Below are 21,517 nucleotides of genomic sequence, written 5' to 3' on the forward strand. Positions count from 1 at the left end.
TAATAGGGTTTTTTTTCATAAATTTTTAAAAAATTTAAGTATAAAATGAAAAAAAAAAAAATTCAGTGGGGCAAATTATAATTATAGTGGGGCATCTTCATAAATTATCAAAATTTGAAGTATAAAATGCTAAAAAAAAAAGAATCCAGTGGGGGCGAATTGTAATTTTAGAGGGGCATTTTCATAAATTTTAAAAACATTAAGGTATAAAATGAAAATATTAAAAATTCAGGGGGGGCAGATGCCCCCCCTAGTCCCCTGCTGGGTCCGTCCCTGCTTGCATCTTAATTTCCATCCATTGTCACTTGTGTCACCTTTAATCCCTTTTTATCTCTTTGTTCTCCACTCAAATTTATTTGTCATATATAAAATAAAAATAAATATCACAAATAATCCAATTACAGAGCTTATAATCTCGCTAGTGGAAAAATAAAATTCGCAACTCTTTCCGGTTTCTATATACTAGAAAATTTGCATAGCCCAAAGTTTAATATGAATCACTTGATAAATGTTTAATTAGTTTTGGGAAAAAAAAAATGAGAAGAAAAAAACAGAGAGAATTGGTGTAAAAAATAATAAAAATAAGGGTAAATTGCACTTACACTCCCTGAGGTTTAGGTTAACGCCACTTAGCGGACAGTCAACGCACTAGTTTACATTGACACCCCTGAGGTTTCAAAAGTCATATTTACGTATGAACCTATTAATTGACAAAAATACCCTAACCTTGACCCTGAACCTGACCCTGTAAACCCTCACACCCACCACCGCCACACTCTGCTGCAACCACAAACCGCCACGCTTTACTACAACACACCGCCGCCACGCTCTGTCCAACCCACTATCGCGACCATAGACCCACTGCCAAACAATTCACACCCACAACGCCCCACCGCCACAACCACCGTACACCGCCACCACACAACACTTCAGATCAGGAAGCTTCTTAATCTGACCTCAAATCAAACGCGTAAAGCGAGCATGAAAGGCAGTGGTGGTGGTGATGGCAGAGTGATTCACCAGCCGACGTCCTCAATGGCGAGCCATCTCAAGGAATCGTTGATTCACTCCTCGATCTAAAGCGTTAACGCATCGAGGACGTCTCGATCACCACTGTCGTCGAAGAATATATGTGTGTGGGGGTGGTTGTGTACAGTCTCGTCATTTTTGCAGAGGGATTTTGCCTCTAATTGGCGAGCGGTGGTGGTGGTGCTTCTGATAAGAGAGACAAAGAGGGTATGGTGGTGGGGTGGTGTTAGGGAAGAAAGAGACAGAGAGGATATGGTGTGGTGGGTTAGAGAGAGGGGGTATGGTGGGTTAGAGAGAAAATTATTTTGGTCCTTCAAAATTTAGTTTACATGGTTATATTTGTAATTTATAATTTTTTTGCATTTGTTGACTAAGGCTCCGTTTGTTTCGACATAAAATATTCTTTTTGAAAAATATTTTTATTTTTCAGGTAAAATATTCTTTTATTTTTACTTTTTCAGTATTTGGTAAAGGTCTATGTTGAGATTGATGTCTAGTTCATTGGACGGGGCATGTAAAATAACTTACCGAAAATTGATGAATAAGTTATTTTTATTAAATTTTAATACTTTTTTTCTTCGTAAATATTTTACGATAACCAAATACTAGATAATAAAAGAATATTTTTTAAAAAATATTTTACGTCTAAATAAGCGAAGCCTAAGTTAAAGATTAAAATGGTCATTTTATTAGGTAGAAGGGGTGTATATGATGACTTTTGAAACCTCAGGAGTGTGTATGATGATTTTTGAAACCTTAGGGGTATCAACGTAATCTAATGCATTGACGGTTCGCTGAGTGACGTTGATCCAAATTTCAGGGGTGGGAGTGCAATTTATTTTTAAAAATAAATAATAATAATAAAATAAAGTTGTGTATTCAGTCAAAAGTGATCTGTCCATAGCCAATGCCATTAGATTTCTTCTCAAAAGAGAAAAAGGCAGAAAGCACGGGACAATAGTTTTTCCTGCGTGCGGCCGACGCCAAGGCACGTGGCGACAAAAGGTTCCGTCTCGACTCTTTTGCCAATCCCCCAACCGAATTCCCCAAACTACCCCCACACTCCCAACGAAACCCCGACCCTGCCACGGACGACGACACGTGCTTTGTCTTTTAGCGCCGAGCGCGTGACCGCATGTTTTTTGTCAGTCTCTGGAGGGGGGATTTATCTGTGGGACATCGCGTGGGCCTTTGGACTTTGTCGTGCTCTGTGTGTGTTTCTCAACGAATACTGTGGGACGCGTGTCTCACGACCAGACCCCCCCGCCACCTCTGGGTCCCACCCAAAAGGGTTTCACTCTGCAACCCTGTAGTCTTATTCTTAAATCCAGTTTGATACGATGATCGCTCTGTGATGGACCCTCGTGGGACCTACTCGTGAAGTGCCCTTGGAGCGAGACACGTGTCCAATACGTTTTGAATGTGCACTGATTGATTAGATTAGATTTTTTGTTAGGGGACGTGGTATGAGGAGGTGGGACCACAGAGTGGAAGTGTCCACCGTTGGTTCAATGCGTGGAAAAATCAAAGGTTGGAGAGACAGTATTTGGAAAGAAAATTGTTTACAATAGGAGAAAGTGTCGCGTACTTTGTCGAACACTTTGTTATTCGTACTTAAAGCCAATCATGACCATTTATTTTTCTCTGAAATGGAAGTGGATTTCTTATTACACCCATCAAACGGTTGGAATAATGCTTTGCTCCACTTAGGTAAAAATTATCCAACTGGACTATATACATGGTCTCTACAGTTTTGTGTATCCATGTAAAGCTAATAACGATTATATATATAACCCTGTAAACTAAATTTTTAAATTTTTATTAGTAAAAACAACAGATGTTAGACATTATTTTACCCAGGGAAATAATTATGGTGTCTGAGTAGCCAAATGACGGGTCCAATTTTTGTTGACGGGTCAATTTTTGTTTTTTTTTCTCGTGCAATTTTGTCTTCCTCTCTTTTTCTTTGACAAGTTTCAAAAATTATATTTTTATTTGTGGTCAGTTTCATACCGCTAGCCACTTACTGTAGCTACCTTTATGTGCATGGCAAGCCTGGCCATACCAGCTGCTCAAACATTTTAGACATGTGATCCTTTCAATTCATCGTGGTTTAATGGTACAAAGGTTTTGAAAACTTGAAGTTAGCTTTGAATTTGAGAATTGAAACTTTATACTGACAATAGTTGCAACCTTTAAAAATTATTGCAGTTAAAATTTTAACTCAAAATGTTTTAAATTAAACAAAACATATAGAAATCGTGGCACTTTATTATTATTATTATTTTTTTATTCAAGACTATAGTTAGTCCATATGAACTCGAGAGCTTGGTGAGGGTAGAGTAAATAACTACTATTCTCATAAATTTAATTATATATTGGATCTTCAAACAACTAACGTTAAATGAATAAGTAACCAACAAAGACATAACAATATTATTATTATTATTATTATTTTTGTATCATTTGTAAATTAAGAAAAATGAATTATCCTTGTAATTGAATTATTTTTCGAGAGCGTTGCCGGATGCTTTTGGAGTGGTTTGGTTCCTTCTCGAACACCCTTCATAAATTAATCATGATATCTATATAGCTCAACATATATAGCTATATATGTGTGTGTGTGTGTGTGTGTGTGTGGTTGTATAAATAAAATATAATTTATCGAGAGTTGAAAATAGTAATAAAAGAAGAAGAAGAAAGAAATGAGGTAGTAGCACGGTGGTTGAAGTTTTGGACGCATTAGTTGTCGCATATGGAGGTGGCTAAGCATGTGCCACACACACGGCATACCAAACAAAATTGCCGTCATACTCACATTCTCTCTCTTTCTCCACTTTTCGTTTTTTGGGTGTCGTTCTATTCTGTATTCATTATTACACATACATATCTATATATGACTATACATATATATATATATATATAGGTATATGTCATGGTATACTTTAGTAGTATAATAATATATATATAATGAGGTGCGGGCCACATTGGGGTTTTGGCTTTTTGTGCGTTAGGTCAACAACTAGGAACATAGTTTGTCTTATTGTGCCGATTTGTCAATCCCACCAAGTGCCAAGAAAAAGTTTTATTCATGTGTTGATTTAGACTACAACTCTACACTTCCATCTCTCTCTCTCCTCTCCTTTCACGCCATCTCATTTTGTCCTTTCTTGGCTGCCTTTTTTTCTTTTATTTTTTTAATTTTTTTATTATATCCTATTCTTCTTCAATATGATTTTTCATCATCCCTCTTTTGGGGAAGCAAATTTTCTAACCATAAATCCACTTGAATGCAATTTTTTTTTTCCTTTTTATTGTTTTGTTTTGTATTCAAACTAAATTAGAGTGTTGTTGTGTCTAAAAGTATGAAATTTTGTGCCCCTTCAAAATTAGAATGAAAGGGGGCATATTGATTCACACTTTAAAGTATCTTTACTTAAAAGGTTGAAGTGTACAAAAAAAAATTAAAAAAAATCCCCTTTTGAGAGAGAGTGGGAGATAAAAATTTGGTTTTTTTTCTTTTTTTTGGGAAAGTAATATTTGATTAATAATATTACAATAACAAGTAAAACGACATTTGGATGTGGTGTGATTATCCAGTGGTAGGGCATGTGATACTTGTAGTCAAAAGTTCATGTTAGAATCCTCATTCCATTAATTGTCAATTTGCTTTAAAAATAAAAAATAAAAAAATAGGATGGCATTTCGGACATTTTAAGGTAGTCTTTACTGGAAAATCATACAATACTTCGAGGGTATTTTTTACGCGGTACCCTTCCAAAGTATTTTTTATTTTCTCTTATTTTATACTTTTACGCAAATATATATAAAAAAGTAAGAGTAATCGGACATAAAAATCTATAGTAGAAAAATATATTATCCACTTTACACGGACTTAAATATAATTTCAACACTAATTTTATGATACCAAAGGTATCACAAGTTGAGTGTGAGTTGGAAATCCTACATTCGTTTGCACACTTGTATGGAGTAAAAACGAGAGAATATGACTTCACTACCGAATTGTAAAATTTCTCTAACCTACTTTTTTAAAAGATAAGAAAGTTTTATTACTAACAAAATCAACTCGGACCATCCTTTGATGCCTACGGGACACGTTTGAATTGGTCCAAATTACTATTGCACTTGTTTTCTTGATTTTAATGTGCAGAATCATTGTTTTTACACTATTTTATAAGAATAAAATACTAGTCCAACAACCTTAATATATAAGTCATTTTGGATTTATTACCCCCTCATTTATCAAATCTTAAAATCAAGTAAAACACTATAAAACTCTCTTAATTTTTCAAAAAGTCATCAAGTTATTCCCCTTTTTTTAGACACTACCGATAACTCTATATATGATCAAAATGTCCCCTTATATATTCCTTCAACTTTTAAATTTAAATTAAAATAGTATAGTTAATTTTATCATTTTATAACTTAATTAATATAAATTTGTTACGAAATGAGAGTAAAATGATCAATTTTGTAAGTTATCAAAGTTATTTAGGTTCCTTTTGTTTCGACGTAAAATATTTTTTTTTCAGATAAAATATTTTATTTAATTTTTATTTTTCAATATTTGGTAAAGGTGTAAGTCGAGCTCATCGGGTGAAACGTGTAAAATAGTTTATCGAAAATTATTGAATAAATTATTTTTGTTAGGATTTAATATTTTTTTCTTCGTAAATATTTTAAGACAATTAAATACCAAAAAAAAAAATTTTTTTAAATATTTTACGGTCAAACATACTGGCCTTAATCCAATACTGATTATTTGACATAGTATTGGAGTTGTATGATTTTAGCCCATGCAGCAATTACTTTTACCATTCAAAAAAACTACAATTACTTTTGGGCACACAAGCCATACTAACCGATAAAACAGCAGACAAGCCAGCCCATGAGTCCATGACCCATTAGCATAGTCGTTGGTAAAGTTAATTAATAGGTTGCCACCAGGTACACTACACCACCACTATGTCAACTTTTATATTGGTAATTTGGTGCCTAGACAAGTGTATCTACCAACGAATGTATACACTAGCACAATATATACATCTCCCATAGTATATATATATATATAACTATGTATATATACTAACATCTTTTTCTACTATACATACTATACAAACATATATATTACCACTGCATTAAAGACAAAATCATAGCCCCACATCAGATACGCGTGTGAGTTTCATCATCTTATCCCATCACCGTCCATTATAAACACAGTCAAAGAATCTCTTGTTTTATACACACACACAAATATATATATGTATACATACATTATATATACTACTATACTTTTTGTTTGTTTCACATGCTTGTGTTTGTGTTTGTATTAGTTGTTGGGCTTGATCCGCTATTCTATGATAAATAGGCTACAGAATGGATAATGGACTTAACTACAAATACACAAGTGGGGCCCACTCTACAGGCCGGAGATTAGACTTGGGTTTTATTCTCGGACTATGATTCCCTTTACTACAGGCCCACTTAGGGATGTGGGTGTCTCTTGTCATTTCCAAAATTGAACATATATATATATATATACATATTATACATGTAGACACACATTTCATCACTCCAACTTTGCTCGTCTATGTTTCTTTCATTTTCTTAGCTACTTTCTCGGGCACAAACAACTTTTGTTTTTGTTGTTCATGTAGCATTCAGGAGACTATTTTGCACTTATTTTGATCATATAAAGATCTTAAATTTCTTAAAATGTACTACCTATATGATTGAGTGCTCAATATGGAGAGTCACTTTTTTAATTGATAAAAAAAATGTTTTTTACTATATATATATATAACAAAAAAGAACATGTTCACCCTATTATTCTCAAGATTAACTTAACATGACATGAACCATATACCTTCTATCCTTAAAAGATTGGGTGATACCACTCGGTTACAATCCTCCTTCGTATAAAATATATTTACAAATTCATATATATATATATATATATATATATATAACTTTTTTTTTTTTTTGGCACAAGTATGGCACTTCTTTACATTTTAAAGTAGAATGTCAACAATTTATGTCTTCCTAGAGATTCTATGAATTTTTTGGCAAGACTATAAAATAAAAATAAAAATAAAAAAAACTAAATTTGTTTAGAGTCTACACCAAGAGTTAGGAGGTGTGAGTTGTTGTGTTGGGAATAACCATTTATCTCTAAATCGGTTGTCTACTCTCAACGTAGAACGGTTTAATAATATATATATATATATACACACACACACGTACACTGTATTATTCTTGTATTTCTACTTTTGAACAAAAGATGTTTGATTGATTAGAACTCACCTTTGAGGCCACTAAGAATAAAAAGTATTGGGAGCATTTCTTTTGACTTGGAGGTGGTTTTGAGATCTGCACATGTTACATGAACATCTCCGACAAAATCGCTAACTCTGTCCTTCCAATAAATAAAAAGCTAACGTGTCAAGTTTTAATTGGTTTATATAAATAAAAAGTGGTAATGGGATTGAGTCAGATCTCATGTTATTCAACATAAACATTGAGAAATAATTGATGTTTTTTTTAATACTAGTATATTATAGAGCAATGGAAGTGATGATTATAACGACCGTTATGACGATGGCCATGACGGAAACATAGAAAAATGACCATTGCCACACCACATGGATCCCTCTGTAGATAGCAGCATGCTTAATATTTTAGATGGCAAGGGTGCCAACATGCTTAATATTTTTCTTCCGCACCCCACATGAGAAGCACAATCATGTATATATTAATATGTATGGTACATATGAACATATGATTTTTAATAATTTATCACTTATAATATATATATATATATATATATAGTTGGCTTACCATATTTGCATACCGACCAAATATATTGATTATTGATTATTATTTTTTTTTAATTTTTTTTTTTGTGTGTGGATGATTGTGGTATTAGGCCTTTTAGGTCTAATTTGGTATGCAGGAATGAAATAGAATAGACATTTGTATGACATTTAAAGTGAGAATGACCATTCCCATAGGATAAAAATTTATTTCACATCTAAACCGATAAATGAAATTTTTGGTTACAGCCATCACCACCGCTGCCACTACCTTCCACCGCCACCGCCCTCCACCACCATTACCGCCATTCCACCGCCACCGCCCTCCACCACCATTACCGCCACTACCTTCCGCCACCACCACCATTACCGTCTTCCATTGTTGCCACCTCCACCGCCTTCCACTGTGGTTTGCCGTATCGGCGGATTTGTAACCCTTTTTCAAGGGTCGATACCGTTACACACCTTCATAAACCAGCAAGTTCAGCCGATTTACATCGATATTCGCCCGAGTCATTGCATTTCATTCTCATTTTATTTTACATTGTGACCGCGACTGCAAACCATGCCTTCCACCGCCATCGATCGCTACCACCACCTTCCCCCACCGCTTTCTACCGCCGCCGTCTTCCATTATCACCGCCTTCCACTACCACCACTGCCTTCCACTACTTCCACCACTGTCGCCTTTCACCACCACCACTTAAAATGGTATCATTTCATTCCTACATTATTTCATATTTGTAACCAAATAATATAATGAAAATGGTCATTGCATTTTATTCTTGCATACCAAACTAGGCAAAGTATTTCACGATCCACCATTAAGACCACTACGTATCTGTATGTGCAAAAATTTGCAAATTAAGAATAGTCAACAAAATCTCTGCAATTACCACACCCAAAATAGTAATGGAAAAAAAACAAAGAGATAGAGAAATTGTGTAAAGAGGAAGGGGGTATTTTGATGATATGATCGAATCTAGGATTACCTAGATTGCCTACGTATCCCGCTTCGTGGAGCATGTGGAAATCAGGTCAAAACGTAGTTCTGACAAGGAGAATTGTATCTCTTTTGTTTTGAGGGTTCTATCCTTTTTTTTTTCTCTCCTCTCTTCATTGAGGGTCTTCAACCCTTTATATACACGGAAAACCCTAATCGAGTCATTCTCAGACTTTTGCTTCTCGTTTAAGTTGATCTTTCCTTACTTCTCTATCTCTTTCCTTACCTTACTCAATCTTTTATTTGTTAGGGAAAGATCTTCTTATGGGATCCAATGCGTTGTTCGGTTCACCCATTCGGGTTAAACCCACGTTGCAGGGTGGAATGGCTAATTCCTTAACATGGGTCAAATTTATAATTCATACTTAGACTTTGAACCTAGACACGTGTTGGTTTATTACTAATACTTCATTATACACGTGTCATATTTCGATTGGTGAGTATTTTTTGCCCCCATAGTATCCCACAAGGGTAACTACAAGAAAAACTCTCTCAGAGTGGCATGCAATGACATTCTAACTTTCAGGTAAGATGAAAAAGTCTAGAATTAGTAAATTATGTTGTACCTTCAATCAATATACACTTACAATTTTTTTGAAAATTTCTTTTGTTAAAGTAAATTTTTTTTTTTTTTGATATCTATGATAATTTATTAGTTAGAGGTACCATGTGTAAGCATTTCGAAGTATTGCATGCTTTCTCGAGACGATAATTTTATCATCAATTTACTTTAAATTAAAAATTACCTCCTTTGAGAGTTGAGACATGACAAAATTACACTGATCCACCTTATTTTCATACCTTATAATAGATTCTTCTTTTATTATTAACGATCAACAAGGTCAAAAGACGAAACCTGTTTGCTTTGGTAAAATCTAAAATTAAATTACATAATAATATATTTGCCTTGTCTCTGTACCATAACTCTATATTGTGAATGTTATTAACTTAATATCACCTCAAACTACCTTTTCTCATTTTATCACTAATGAAGCACGAGACACATGTATGATAAATATACCACATGACAATACAAAAAATCTATTAAATGACAATAAAAAAAATCTATTAAAAAAAAAAGAAGAAGATATGGCAGGAAAACATCAATAAAATAATATTATAAGTTTATAACATATTGTTTTTATATACATAAAAATCATTTTTTGCTTATTTTATTCACATTACCATGAATGTAATCACTAATTTAAAGTTTAGAGTATTATTTTGTTTTTTAAAAATGTATATTATTTTTTTATTAACTCGTAATATGCTTTAAAATTGCATTGAGAATCCCCTTATTTTTTTTTTTTTTTTTATCCCGCCATGTCATAAAAGTGATCCAGATGTTTATTCATGACTTCCAGTAGTGTTTAACAAGGAAAAATAATTATTTAAACTCTGGGACACTTTTAATCTAATTTCATTTTTCACCCCTCATATTGTCATAGCACAGCTCTCAGAAAAGCTTCTGTGTTTTCTAATTTATTATTATGCGTACGTCACTCCAAACATATTTTTTTTTTATCTTTGCCACATATCATCCATATTAACACGAAATTTCAACATAATTTTTATTTTCGAATAGTGAAAAAAACTCAAGTAATATATGTTAAATATTACAAAAAAAATAGTTCTTTCACCTCCAGAGAGCCCATCATTAGCTTGGGTTTCAATAGGGTTACGGACCAAATTTTTAGTCCAATTAGGATTTTGGGCCTATTGGTAGTGTAAACAATGTAAAACCCAAGCCCGGTACATGTTTGGACCCAAAGCCTATTTAACAATAATTGTTCATTGTCTTCAATATTTTGATCTTCTTCTCTACTCTTTCTCTAATTTTCTAATTGTAAATCCACTGTATTATATAGCCCTACTGATCTTTTGGTGATTCTTCAGTTTTTGAGACTAATAAGTTGAAATATATGAGAAACTAGGCTATTTTTTATTTTTTAACAATGTGTTGTTTGGCTTCTTAGAATACTCTATAATTTACATAAGACACATGCAGTTCCCGTTCTACATGCACCCGATAATTACCAAAAAAATCCCCTGGTGTTCTATTTATTTATTTATGCTCTGTTCTTACCATATGTGGCCTTAAAGAGAATCCAAAATTGGTTTTAAAAGGCTAAATTGGACAAAGAAAACATGTGTACCAATCTATAAAGCACAGACACGTACACGGGAGAGGGGTACGACACGACACAGATACGACGATATGGCAAATTTAAAAAAATTAGATTACGAATACGGCAGGAATATGCCTGTAAAATTATATATATATATATTCAAAATCCACAATACCGTAAATCTAATCTTCCCAAACAAATATTGCAAGAAATGCTTCAATTTATCATCTAAGCAATTAAGAACCAAGCAAAGTTATCAATAAAATTAGACAAATTAATAAGATGTACATTTCCAACATGACTAACATTCTTCATTCAATAGTTCATTGCCTGTGTAGTTGTTTTTTTTAATTTTTCAAAATTTTACTCTTAAACATTTAAAATTACATTAGGTATCCCGTTTTTCTTAAAAGAAATTACAAAATATACCCCGCCGTGTCCTACATGTCCTCTGCGTGTCCCCCGCATGTCCCATCCGTGTCTATCCCGTGTCCAATAAAAAATAATTTCTGGACACTTCACAGAAGTGTCGGAACGTGTTTAACACTGGTGAAACCCTTGGGAGTGATGTCCGTGCTTCATAGGTACCAATACTATAATGAAGTATGCTTGCAAATGTTATTTAAAAAAAAAAAAAATTAGTGAATTCTCATAACACATTTTTAATTAGGGTAAAGTGAAAAAAAAAAAAATTACATATGTGCAAAAAACAGCTCAGCTATTTAGTATGTACATATAAGTCTATAACATTTGAATATATGTGTGTGTATGTGTATATATATATATATATCAATTACCTACTAATATTTGTTGATTGTCAATTTTGACCCTATTTTAAAAATAAAAACTCTAAAACTAATATCAATGTTTTTTTATTTTTATTCTGTCTTAAGGGCAATTTAGGTATTTCAGTTTTCAGTTGGCAAAATATCATTATTTGATCAATTTGAAAATTGTAGGGATTTTTTCTTAACAACAAGGGAAGTTTTGCAAATTCTATATATAACATGATTTTATTTTATATTTTTCACTCAACCCTTTTAATTGTTACGTAATAATGTTTTAACTTTTATCACTGTTTCTGATAATTTTCTTTATCATTCTCTTTGAAGAATTCGAAAGCTACTTAGTTGTTTTAGACAGGAAAATGTTTCTTTCAGAAATTGATTAATTTGTTGCTTGTAGGATGGGACTCTACAAACCTCATTTTCTAATTATTTTTATCTTGTGATGTTTAAATGTGGCATTAGATTATTAATTACTACGTATTTTGTACAATTTTAGCCCCACCTGCCCATCAAAAGTGAACACAATGTCTCATCAAGGTTTTTGCTGCTGGTGATGATGATATTGACATAATTTGTGAAGCTAATATGAATTCAAGAGTATACTGCAAACCAAAAATTCAGGTATAATGTTGTGTTTGTTATGTTCCATTGTATGAAATTAAGTGTTTCGAAATTAAAAAAAAAAAAAAAAAAAATAGTATAAATTTTAAAATAATTTTTCTTCAATTTCAATTCTAAGACACCTGTTTTCTAGTACTGAATATAATATATAACATATGTTTGCTGATATAAATATGTTTTTTTTTTTTAAAGGTAAAGTCATGGTTTGTCGTATCGGTCGGTTCATTACTCTTTTTCAATGATGTGATGCCGTTACATACCTCTATGCACAGATCAATTAAGTCGATTTACATCGATATTCGTTCAAATCTGTTATACCGCGAGCGATCCAACCACGGATAAAGTTTACTTTACAATAAATATAAATATGTTCTTGTTGCAATAGACTGCTAACATGCTTCCCCAACCCAGCCAGTTTCATGAGCAATTTTCTCTACTTTTCTTGATTAATATGACTGAATTTCTTGTGTTTTTCCTCTTTCCCTTCAAGCCCATTGCTCCAAAAATTGCTTTAGGTTTTAAAAATTGTCTGCTGTGGACGGATGGTTTAATTATTATTAATGAAAAAATTACAGGTTTTTATTTTAGTGGTAAAAAACTCACACACCCATTTGTTTCTATGGGACGAAAAAATTACAGGTTTCAATCACCCAAAAATGAAATAAAAAAGTGAAAGCTTTGACAGAAAATGTGTGGAAAAAAAAAGTGCAAATTTGCATTAAGATATGCAATAATCCAACAAATTTGCTTCTTTTTTTTTTTTTTTTTTTTTTTTTTTTTCCTTAGTATTATTCCTATTGAAAATTTTACCAAGAATTGTAGTCTAGTGGTACTTTCCCACCTTGCAACGTAAAAGATCGAAAATTTAAGTCTATGTAAAAAACCAACAATTCTCCATTTTACTAGCAAGAACTATAGTTTAGTAATACTTTCCCACGTAAAAAATCGAAAATTCAAGTTTATGTAAAAATACAAAGTTCATTAAGTAATTTCACTTGTATTTTTTTTCTTCTTATTTTGGTGCCAAAAATAAACAAATAAAATCTAGTTTACCAATTCATTATAACAGTCATTTATTCACAACTTGCTTTCCAATAAAAATTTTGAGACAACCTGCAAAAACAATTTAATATGTTGTTTTCAATGAAAAGTTATCAAATTATTAAAATCACAATCAAGAACATCATAGACAATTAATCATACAAATAGGAAAACTAAAGATTTAAATAAAGTTAAGACTAAAGACATGGTTCCCTGATCAAATAACAAGGACTGTCCTTTCCTACCTACACATAACATTTAAATAAAGGTTCCATCACAAATTGAAAAATATAAAATTGTCCATTGATGCTGCAACAACAGACAAATTTCACCAGTCAAAAATGGTTGTGATTGTCACACATAATACTAATAGTGGACCCTACATGAGATGTGGATTACATATGCAACAACTACTACTTACTTGGAATTAATCAAGCAATAAGAGTCAAATTTACATTGCATTATGACCCTAGGAAGATTCATGGAGAGTCCTAATTTTTCTAAATACTCGTATAAAGGATCTTTGTGATTTCTTAATCTGTAGATCATTGGGTGTATCTATGGAATGATAAACTGTATTTCTTCTCAACCTTATAATAATGCTCCAAATTTTTTTAATGGTAGTAGCCTTCCTTTTTCCATTGAGATTGTCTCTGCCATATTTTAATCAGCCTTCCCAAATATTTTTCTTTACCAAAAGAAAAAAAAAAAAAAAATCAAAGGAAAACCCTTTCAATTTGGAGGTGTTCGTGTATTGTAAATAAACCTCGAATATGTATAATCACTCATAAATCATACGTATTGCGTAAATTTAGTATTTGAGTTGAATTTGAGATGTACAAGTTTACGATTCAATGATGCAAGTATCTTAAAGTTACTTATTGAAAGTTGTCATGTTAAAGGAAATATTAGAAATAAGAGAGAGCAAAAATGTATGTTCTATTCAAGTGAATAATATAAACAATGGTGGATTCAGGAATTATGGACTAATATTTCTCTGGGGGCCTTTTTTTTTTTTTTTTTTTTTTTCTTGGCTATAGATGATAATTAGGATAAGTGAAGACGCCTAACCCTAACCCTACAGTACAATACATAATATAATCTAAGAGTCCCTCCAAACTCAAAGTAGGTTATAGAAAGTTATCTTAAATTTAAAATTAGGTCTTTGAAGCGACTTGGCAAAAGCAATGCAGTGAAAATATTATATGATCAAATAATAATTGTGATTCTCACACGTAATATAATAATGGACCCTACTACATGAGATGTGGACTACATATGCAACAACAACTAACTTGGAATTAATCAACCAATAGGAATCAAATTTACATTGCATTATGTCCCTGGGAAGATTCACGGAGAGTCCCAATTTTAAAAAATATAAAGGATCTTTGTGATTTCTAATCTATTGATCATAGGGTGTATCTATGTAATCTATAGTCCTGTATCTAATCATAAACTATATTTCTTCTCAACTTTGCTATAATAGTGCTCCAATTTTTTTAATGGTACTGCAATCCCTTCCTTCTTCCATTGAGACTGTCTCTGCCATATTTTAATCAGCCTTCCCAAAGTTATTTTTTTTATTTAAAAAATAGGTAAAAATAAAAATAAATCAAAACAAAAACCCTTCTAATTTGGAGGTGTTTTTTTTTTTTTATAATTATAAGGTAAATCTTGAATATATGCTATCATTGATTTACGTATTTATTTAAATTCAGTGTTTAAGAGACGTCCCAATTTACGGCTAGTCTCAATGATGTAAGTATCATCCTAAAGTTACTTATTAGAAGTTGCACTGTTAAAGTAAACAAGGAGATGTGAGGACAGGTAGCTGTAATATTTAGTTGCATGAATAAGGAATTGTCAATAGAGTTTTAGGATGTCTTGTAACCTAACAAAAAAAAATAGAACACCATAAAGAAAGTAAGCTAAGAACAAGGATCCTTCCCGAATAAATAGCATCGTCTATCGTAACGAATGATTGTCTTTATTCACTTGTGCAATCATTCTAACACACATATGATGAATTGTAATATAGCACAATGTTATATTATGACAAATCACACATATATAAATGACGTTCCTTATCAGGGATGGAGCCAGCATGCTCGGGGCAGTTGCGCCCTTCCTGCCCCGCCCATTAAGTATATATGGTAAAAATAAAAAAATCATGCATAAATATAGAAAATTTTAAGTTAATGCCCCTCTTAAAATTATTGGTTTCTAAAATTGTCTATTAATGTTTAGTTATTTTCTCTTTAAATTCCTTTAAAAAGGTTAAATTTTCTTTCTCAAATTAAACTCTAATTTTTTTCTTTTTTTTCCCCTTCTACCTCTTCTAAGTTCTCTCTTTTTTAATTTTTTTTTTTCTTTTCTCTGATTTGTTTGTTTTCATTAACATTGTGTCATCCTAAATTAAAATTCTGACTCCATCCCCTATTACAACTAGGTATTGTTAGGATCACAACAGGGCGGGATAAGGCGGAGATTCCATTCCCCATCCCCATCCCATCCCCATCCCCAATGCATTTTTCATTCCCCATCCCCGTCCCTATCCCCAGTTAAAATTTTGTCAAAATTCCCATACTCGCCCCCGACACCTTATCCCTGTCCCCGCCCCGTCCCGGCCTCATAATTTTTTTGATTAAAAAAAAACACATTTTTTCTTATTTTCATATATATAATAAATCAAATTTAGTAATAAATTATTATATATAAGGGTATATTAGTAACTTCATATTTAATCGGGGCAGGACGAGTTTACCCTATCCCCTCCCCCAGTCCCGAGCCGATAAAAATTCATAATTTACCTCTATTCTCGTACCTATTTTCGTTTAACTAAAAGAATTCTCATTATTTTTATAAATAAAGCAAGGTGGGACGGGATGCGAGCGGGGATGGAGAATTATCTCAATGTATTGCGACTAATTTTGCACTTCTAGAAACCGCGAAAAAACTTAAGAGGCGTTTTTTTGATCAGTGGTCTAACCAACTTGTGGGCTGCGTTGAGCATGATTTCCATTCACATCTGCCAAATCCATTGGCCCACCCCAAGTCAAATAAGCTTAAAATCAAACGTCACTATCTTCAAAGTCACCATTTCTCTTTCTCCACCATCAAACCTAAGAGCAAGTATCCACTGCAACAAACAACATCGCACTATATTGGAGCCAATGGCCGTGATTATTCGCAACTGTGATCACCCTACACGTATAAAAAAATCACAAAAGTTAATGGTAATAGCTATAATCGTTCTAGGAATGTAAACGATCAGTGTCGTGCTCAGTTACAATACTGTGTTATTAGAACAGAGGATTGGAAAATTCAACATAAACTAAATAAATACATATATAATATACATACGTAGTTTAATATAATACTATATAAGGACTTAGGGGAGGGTTTAACATAATGTAATAGTACAAGAAAAAGGACCACCCCCACCAACGAATCTGCAATCATCTTCATCTTCAACGAATATACTAGTCTCTGTCGTTCATCAAAAGTTGAAAACTTACAGTCCGTCCAAGCAAAGGCCATGGACAGACTGGTTAAGCCTGACGTGAATGAAGTCAACCTCTTCTTCACCAGAGCCCAAAAGTGCACTGCAACGTTCAAGCTTACCAACCTCATGCACACCATGTCTGTTGCTGTTTCTCTCTCTACAACTAACCCATCCACTTTCTCTCTCACCCATCCTCTCTCCATCCTCCCTCCTCTCTCCACCTCCACTTTCTCTCTCCTCCTCTCCCACCCCTCCGACCACCCACCTCTATCTTCCCCTGCCGACACCGTCCTCGTCCGCTCCTCCATGCTCCCCGTCGGCAAAGCCAATCAGGAGGATCTCCGCCGTCTGTTCGCCAAGCCTGGCCCACACGTTTTCAAGGATGCCGCCATCCCCATCTCCCTCGTCGGCCCTCACGTCGTCGAATCCCTCCTCTCACCTTCCCCCAAAACCCTGGAAACCACTTTCCTGTTCTCCAAAGCGATTGGGTATTGCGATGAGTTTCAGCTCAATTCGCTGCTGAAATTGGCCATCGCGAATGCAAACTCTCAACTCGTCTCGGCTTTAATCGACGCCGGAGCAGATCCGAACAGCAGAGACTCCGATGAACGGTCGGTGATGTCTCTCGCAGTCCGATCCGGCGACGTCGATGTGGTTCGGGTCCTGATCGAGTCTGGATGTACAATTCAACACCCAATTGATCGATTCTTGCACGAAGCAGCAGAGATGCAGAGATTGGATTTAATGAAGGTTTTGTGTCTAGGGTTCAAAGAAATCGACGTGAATTCAATCGATTTAAATGGTCGAACACCACTTCACATCGCAGCCATTCATGGAAACATCGAATTGCTTCGTTTTCTAGTTTCAATCGGAGGAGACACTGAAATCGCAGACTGTAATGGATGCACTCCTCTCCATTGCTGTGCTTCAAATGGTCACACTGAAACAGTGGAGTTCTTGTTGAACTGTTCATCATATACCAAATACGCTCTGAACAAAGAAGGAAAAACAGCTTTTGCAATGGCGGTCGAAAAGGGTCACTCTCAATTATACGATATTTTGCATTTGGGTGATGTGTTGCTTCGTGCTGCGAGATTGGATGATGTTCATGGGATGAAGAATTGCATAGCTGAAGGTGGAAATGTGAATGGTAAGGATCAGAATGGTTGGACCCCTCTGCACAGAGCTGCATTCAAGGGTCGGATCGACAGCGTGAAGCTCTTGCTCTGCCATGGAGCTCAGGTTGAGCTCGTGGATGATTCCGGTTACACGGCACTTCACCGTGCTGTGGAGGCAGGGCATGTGCAGGTTGCTCTTTGTCTGATTGCTCATGGTGCTAAAGCAAATGTGAAGAGTCTCAAAGGTGTGGTTCCTTTCAATTTGGATTGTTTCAAGAACCATCCTTCTCTTGTCACTCCTTTGTGTGAAGATAAAGGGCTAAAAGGCTAGCCGGTGCACGAGGCTCTCGCCATTACGTGGTTTAAGGGCGAGTTAAATGTACAACTGAAAAGATAAAGAAAGAGCCTAGAAAATGGAAAAGCATAGCATCATCTTATGTTTGATGTGTAGAGTTGTGTAGATATATTTTGGGGTTTTGTATTTGTATAATGTTGGGGAGAGAGAGAACATGATGCGTTCCCATCCCATACCAGAGTGTACAATCCAAATAGGAGGGAATTCTATATGGTGTGACCCTCCAATCTTCAGTTCAGTCTCATGCATGTGTGTTATGAGGATTCAGATTTAACAAGCCATGAATGAATTGAGGTTTTTGTCTGGGTCAAAATTGTTTAAATTTTCTTATGCTTTTATCTAGACATGCCTTCAATTTATGTACTTTTTTGGAGCTATGTGACACTTCGACAAATGGAGAGAGATTTCATTTGCAATGCAATGAGATGTATAATTGTGTATGATGTGTTTCAGAGGAAGAAGATATCAAACCAGACAATTTATTTTTTCCAACGTACCACAAAAATTAGCATAATTTTATCACTTCAAGTGTTTTAAGTTCGATATATGCATCTATAGGAATTTATCATTATATGTCTTTGAGGGAGAAAACACTTCCCTAGAGGTGAGAGGGAAGCGTATGTAAATGTCATGGTGAGTCTTTGATCAAATTTGCTTTCATTTCCTATGTTTTTTAATTAATACCAAATTCAGTTCATCACATATATGAAAAAATAGTTATTTACATAGTGCATACATTTCTTATATAATTTGTGAGAGGTGATATTTTCACAATTCCATAGTTGTTTAGTTGAGAAATTCACAATTCCATAGTTGTTTAGTTGAGAAATTCAAGTGCCCATTTGACATTATCATTTTTACTTTAGAAAATTGAGGAGACACTATTAAATAATTGATTTTTCAATGTTGATGACACCCACCTTTAAAACATAAAATAGCTAGGTTACTAGATAAGAGGATGCATTGTTATTCAACTAGCATTACTGGATCAAGCCCTATAGAACATTGCTACATTAACAATAATCCTTTATGAACCTTTATATCCTCCTCCATCACTTTAACGTTCAAATAATCTGTTTGAATTTTGAAATTACCCACCACCAAGACTGCAACTTGCCACGAGTATTGAGTTTCTCCATTGCTCTACCATTTCTATTGAGAGAGGAAATAACATTTGGATTATTGCTTAGAGTTGTTGTACAAGGCTACCTCAACCCAAATCCTCTGCCTCTCACTTGGAGCTTGTTGGTTACAAACGACCCTCCTTATCTATTTATAGGCATCCATCTAACTTCTAAAACTCTCTACACATTTATAATTCTAGAATTTCCACATCTCCAAAAATCTTCTACTCTCTTCAGTGCAATCCCTCCAATATTGTAGAATCTTCCAAACTCTCCTTATAATGCTCCATATCCCTCTACACAATTTCAAAGGACTCTAGAACATTACTATATTCTACTATCTACACTCTCCACTGTATTCTCTACTCTTCCCATTATGATGCCGAGCATAGAGGTGTTGCATGCGTGGTGTAGCCTCCTTTCACAATTAGCCCTCGCCGTGAACCAAGTTCATGGGCTTTCGAAGCAAGCCTAGAACTTCCAAGCCCGTCTCCAGATCTCACAAAACTGGCCTACAGTTGCCCGTTTCAAGCCTATGAGGTTTCTGATTTCTCTATTTTAAGTTTTCTCTTTCTATTTCGAGAAAATTTTTCTTATTGATGATTTGTGTTTTTTGATAGTTTCAAGAGCTTGCTGGAAAAATACTGCAAGGGACAACAAGAGAAATCGGATTATTCTGAGGCACATACAGTTGGATGTGAGGAACGGTGAGGAGCTGAGCAAGTTGTTGGGGTGTGACACCATTGCTAATGGAGGGGTTTTGCACAACATTTATTAGTCATTCTTAAAAAAAAGAGTTACCAATGGTTTACGTCACGTATTGGCCGATATGGTGAATCATGAATCTAATTGAATCTTTTTGTCAATAAATTATACTACTACTAATTATCTAGACTTTTGTTAAGTAATTGTTCATACATTAACAGTCACTACTCTGCTTTTATCAATTAAATTCTCCACATTTTGTCAATTGTTGAAATTGGTTCTCTTCAAATGTGCTAGAGTTATTGTATCATATTTGGGTGTTTTGACATTGTTAAAATGGAATGTTAGAAGAAAAATATAGATAAATTTAATTTTTGATATTATTTTTATACATGCTTTTAATTTTATATCATTTTTTTTTTCTATACCCGTAATATCTATTTATGATGCATATTTTTGAACTAGTGGTTTGCAATCAGAATTTGCTTGCCCTTCTTAATTTACATTGTTGTGTTTAAAAGTATAGAATGGGGGCATTGGATTTGGAATTGAAAAAAAATTAGTTCAAAATTTTATTTAAATTTATTTCAATCCCAAATTCAAGACGCCGTGATCCCAAACATAGCACTAAATCAATAAATAAACATTCACAAAATATAATTTTTATCAGTCAATTTTTGGCCATTAAGGGGATTAATATTTATGTTAAAGAGTGTTTTTTCACCCTAGCGCTATATGTTAAATTATGTACCCATTTTCTCTTGTTATTGTCTCACTATCTAACATTTTGTTTGAGTCATGTTGGAAATTTAAAAATATGGGAGGGTTCGATTCCTTGTAGAGAGGGTTTGTGAGTATGAGTTTCCTATGGGAATTTTTTTTTTTTTTTTTTTTTTTTTTTTTTTTTTTTTTTTTTTAAATGAACCTAAAATTTCTCTATTTTAAATAGAATTGGCCTGCTAACCAAAAGGGGGATGTAGCTCAAATGGTAGAGCGCTCGCTTTGCATGCGAGAGGTACAGGGTTCGATACCCTGCATCTCCAATTAATTGTTTATTGGCAACCTTAAAGTGGGGGTCCAATTTTAAGGGCCATTTTTTGTTTTGTTTTTAAGGTATAAAAAAAATAATAATAATAAAATGATAATAATAATAATAATAAATAAATAAAATAGGAAGCCTAAACGCAACTCTGATGTGTCTTTTACAATAGCTACATGGTATCCAAAAGAGTTAACAGCTACAATATGAATTTACACAAATGA

At 33.8% G+C, this 21,517-nt stretch overlaps 1 protein-coding gene and 1 non-coding gene across 2 annotated transcripts; both read left to right on the forward strand.

The window, feature by feature from the left end:
- Nucleotides 1-16,985: 16,985 nt before the first annotated feature.
- LOC132309509 (protein VAPYRIN-LIKE-like) lies at nt 16,986-18,401 on the forward strand. Its single transcript, XM_059807813.1, has one exon. The coding sequence runs from the start codon at nt 16,986-16,988 to the stop codon at nt 18,399-18,401; it is 1,416 nt and encodes a 471-aa protein (XP_059663796.1).
- Nucleotides 18,402-21,224: 2,823 nt separating this feature from the next.
- Nucleotides 21,225-21,297, forward strand: TRNAA-UGC (transfer RNA alanine (anticodon UGC)). Its single transcript has one exon. It is a non-coding gene; the product is annotated as a tRNA-Ala (tRNA).
- The last annotated feature ends 220 nt before the right edge of the window (nt 21,298-21,517 follow it).

This window comes from Cornus florida, unplaced genomic scaffold (genome assembly GCF_030987335.1).
Source record: "Cornus florida cultivar Cherokee Brave unplaced genomic scaffold, ASM3098733v1 CherokeeBrave_3.0.0_Hap2_Chr05, whole genome shotgun sequence".
NCBI classification, from domain to species: domain Eukaryota; kingdom Viridiplantae; phylum Streptophyta; class Magnoliopsida; order Cornales; family Cornaceae; genus Cornus; species Cornus florida.